The sequence below is a fragment of the Chaetodon auriga genome, chromosome 15 (genome assembly GCF_051107435.1).
Source record: "Chaetodon auriga isolate fChaAug3 chromosome 15, fChaAug3.hap1, whole genome shotgun sequence".
NCBI lineage: Eukaryota > Metazoa > Chordata > Actinopteri > Chaetodontiformes > Chaetodontidae > Chaetodon > Chaetodon auriga.
Window position 1 is genome coordinate 5830848 of NC_135088.1, and position 3882 is coordinate 5834729.

Sequence of the window (3882 nt, forward strand, 5' to 3'; positions counted from 1 at the left end):
AGCTTCAGGCTGTTTGTACTGTTGGTGGCGGGGTCCGTCTTTCCCGTGCTAGGCTCATAAGGTGAGCACATGCACAACAGGAAGCAAACGTGTACTGGACAAACCTCTGAAGACAAGCTGCAGGTTATTACTGCACACGTTTTTTGGTCTTGTTGACTGTCTTCATTATAACGATGCATTAATCCTAATTTATGAAGCAAGAAGAAGATGAGCGAGTAGCTTGTCTTCTTCTGCAGTGTTTCTGACGAATCCTGCTACCACGGATGTAAAACCAACCAGAGCCTCAATATCTTACATCAGGCCTTTTATATTTAATGGGTTTAATATTTAATGTTCTTTTCTTTCATCACTCTGCTTCTTTTTCCCTTCACATTTCCTTCCATCCCAGCTGTCAATCCAGAGTTTCTCATGTTTGGTGACATTTTCAGTACTTGATTCTCTATAAAAACACACCTGCAGTTTTCTTCTTCTGATTTAAAATCTTTATTTGAGTTTTCTTTGACCTTCACTGAATGTTTTTACATTTCAAGCAATCAACCAGCAGTGAAACTTATCAGATTTAGATTAAATACAGCATAAATAAAACAAGTAAACAGGTTCATCACAACTAAAAATATGAGTGTAAAACTTGTTTCCAAGGCATTACAAGTTACCTGAAAACATCAATTCTAAGAGAAGTAAAACACAGTGAGGATGAACTGAAGTTTGCTTATGTTCCTTTGAAAATTAAAGGTCCGGTCTGTAGGATTTAGTGACGACTAGTGGTGAGGTTGCAGATTCCATTCTGGACTACTGTATTAAAATGGCGGGGCTACACAGCAAAGCAATCCTTATTTTCAGTAGATTATACACTACTGAAAAGATACTTATGAATATTGCACTTCTTCCAACGCCATAAATCCTACATACTCCACCATTTAATTGTGACATTTTGTTGCAGCAACACAGATCTAAAAGAGCTTTCTAATACTGTGTGTCGTGGATGAGTTTATCGTGTCAGTTTGTGGTCAGATGTGGATCCTTCACCTCCACAGCCGGTAGACTCCCAGAGCGATGGCCAGGCAGGAGAACACAGTCGCTGGGGAGAAACACAGGCGAGAAAGCCTTAAACCAAAATCCACAGAATCACACTGAAACCCCATTTCCAGCCCTTTGAAGATGTTCCAACATGTTTACCTGCAAGGTAGCGGATGGTCTCCAGTTTGAGAGATTCCAGGACCGTTTTGAGCGAGGCCACCTGGAGGTCCATCTTCTTGTTGATCTCCATGTTGTCGTGCTCCAGGTCGGCTTTCTGGTGACATCATCAATCAACGGCATCAATAACATCCAGACAGTTAACCGAGTGGCGAAACTAACCTTACACAGTCCGCCTTTGTTCCTCCAGTCAGCAAACACAATGGGTGCAGATTTATATTGTAGTATTATAGTAGTATTATACAGTCAATTTACCTTGTGATGAAACTCTGTACTGGCCTCCATCAGCTTCTTCTCCTGCTCAGTAAACTGACAGAAAAATGCAAAATTAGCAAAAGTATCCCTGAAGAGACGAAGGACTCTGCTGTCATGCACACACCATGTCAGAGATCCTGCTGCTCTCCAGGTTGATGTCCAGTTTGGTTTCTGCTCGGACTTTCAGACACTCCTCCTGAACAGAAAACACACAAAGTAAATACTACATATGCTTGTTGCTTTATATCCCAACAGTTTAGTGGACTACAAACTAGCTAACAGCTGCATTTCAAGTCTCATGAACTGATCAAACAGTAGTTATGAACACACTTCCTCACCTTCAGTCTGTTTTGTAGCTGCTCCAGCTCTCGCTTCATTTTCTGTAGGAATTATGAATAAATAGAGAAGGAAACAAAATGTGATGATAACACATCTGACGTCCTAAAACAACATCCACACAGTGGTGACGTAACATTTACTAGTACAACAGTCACAGTGAGCATTTTTCTGCATTCACAACTTTTACTAACTTACTGAAATAACATTTTCAGAGCAGGACATTTATTTCTAATGGAGTATTTCTACAGTACAGGACACATGATTTAAGAAATAGAACGGGACATTGAACGCATCAGATTGAATGTGTTGTCGTACCGTGTTTTCAGATCGAAGGTTGGCGAACTCGCTCTTCTCTAGGATCACCATGTCCTTCCTGATGGCGTCCAGGTGAGCCATGATCTGCTGCACCGCGATTTCCTGACGGGGGAACAGTAAACATCCTCATCGGCTGACAGAGACTACACCATGTACCAGTTGCTCTCTTCCTTCACTACTGGCAATGATTTATTCAGCTCCACTCACTCCTGACCTAAAGTTAATGAATCCAGTTCTCTCACATTCTGTCAAAATAAAGAGACACTGTGACTTCTGGAAATGCTCAGCGTTAACTGTGTTTACAGACAGTCACACATTCACCACAGATGGATTGTTGCTTTTCAAGATGTTACTCTGACTGCACTAAAACTCACCATTTCTGTTTTGTGTGTGCTTCATATACTGTGCTGCATAAAGTTCAACATAAAATGCAAAAAAAGCAGCCTACCTGGTGGGCTTTGGTCACCATGTCTTTATAAACGATGTCCATGTTTGCTGTCGTCAGAGTAACCAGAGCTGAAACTATCAGCTCCGCCTGACGCTTCTCAAAACCTGCACAAAAGAAAACAACATCCAGGTAAAAAGCATGTCGATGACAGAGAACAACAGTCTCAGATAAGTTCTCCTTAAATTTAATTCACTTTATGAGTTGAACACATTTTTTTCAAATGACTGTAAATCAGATGTTATTGTTCTGGGTTGACTGGTGTTGCTCACCGCTGTTCTCCAGCTCCGTCACCATCACATGGGAGTCAAAAGTGAGCTTTCGCTGCTCCAGGGGCGTTAATTCAACTTTCCGGAGGTCAAAGGTCAGCATGGGCGCTGTCACATGCAAGTCTATCACACACACACACACACACACACACACACACAAAACACAATGAAACTTCGAAGAAATCAGAATGATCAGACTGTAACTATGAAGCTATGGCAGCAGCTGGTTAGCTTAGCTTAGCATAAAGACTGGAAAGAGGGGGAAACAGCTAGCCTGGCTCTGTCTAGATATAAACAAAATCCACCTACCAGCACCTCTAAAGCTTACTGGTTAAGATGTTATATCTTGTTTGTTTCTGTTGACAGAACCAGTCTCTGCTGGTTGCCTGGCAACTGGTCCTCCAGTTCAGAGGGAATTATTGTATTTTTTACTTCACTGTGTGTATTTGACAGCTTTAGTTGCTTTACAGATTCAGATTATTAATACAAAACATAACAACTAATAAATTACGATGTATTATCATCGATTAAACCACCCAGCAGTGTTTAAAATCATTAAAATCAGCTACTTTAACTTGTAACAGACTTATTTCTACACTGTAGTACTACTGACTCCAAGTGAGCAACTTCGTCAACCACTGGACCCAGCATGCATTGCGGTAAGTGAGATACTTCACAGGATGTTGAATCTTGGCCTCGCTCACCTCTCCAGGTCCTGAGCCGTCGAACGCTCCACCGCCGCAGCAGCGCGTTCATCCCGGAAGTTTCTGCGTTTATGAGTTTCAACAAAGTTTACCGGAGCACTAAAACTAGTCAGACGGATTCCAGGCGGTCCAAACACACCGTCTACACCGTGAAGTCACTACACATGTACATACACACAGCTGACAGACCGGAAACAGTGTGACAGCGCCAAAGGGACGACGAAAAGTGGAAAGATCAGTCTGTCCTGATGCTGCATTCAGGGACCACGGGACTTTTCCCCGTTTCAGACAGGTTCACTTTACACAGTGTCAGCCGCGGAGGAGCCAATAAAGTTTTGTTTACAAAATCGACAACGTCACT

At 42.1% G+C, this 3882-nt stretch overlaps 1 protein-coding gene across 1 annotated transcript; it reads right to left on the minus strand.

Annotated features, from left to right (window-relative positions):
* Positions 1-469: 469 nt before the first annotated feature.
* On the minus strand, positions 470-3789 carry ccdc90b (coiled-coil domain containing 90B). The gene is made up of 9 exons (XM_076750763.1): positions 3522-3789; positions 2821-2940; positions 2552-2655; positions 2104-2205; positions 1788-1829; positions 1574-1645; positions 1450-1503; positions 1177-1291; positions 470-1078 (listed from the first exon to the last, which is right to left on the minus strand). Exons 1-9 carry the CDS (start codon positions 3571-3573, stop codon positions 1023-1025), a joined length of 717 nt encoding a protein of 238 aa, XP_076606878.1. The 5' UTR covers positions 3574-3789; the 3' UTR covers positions 470-1022.
* Between the last annotated feature and the right edge of the window lie 93 nt (positions 3790-3882).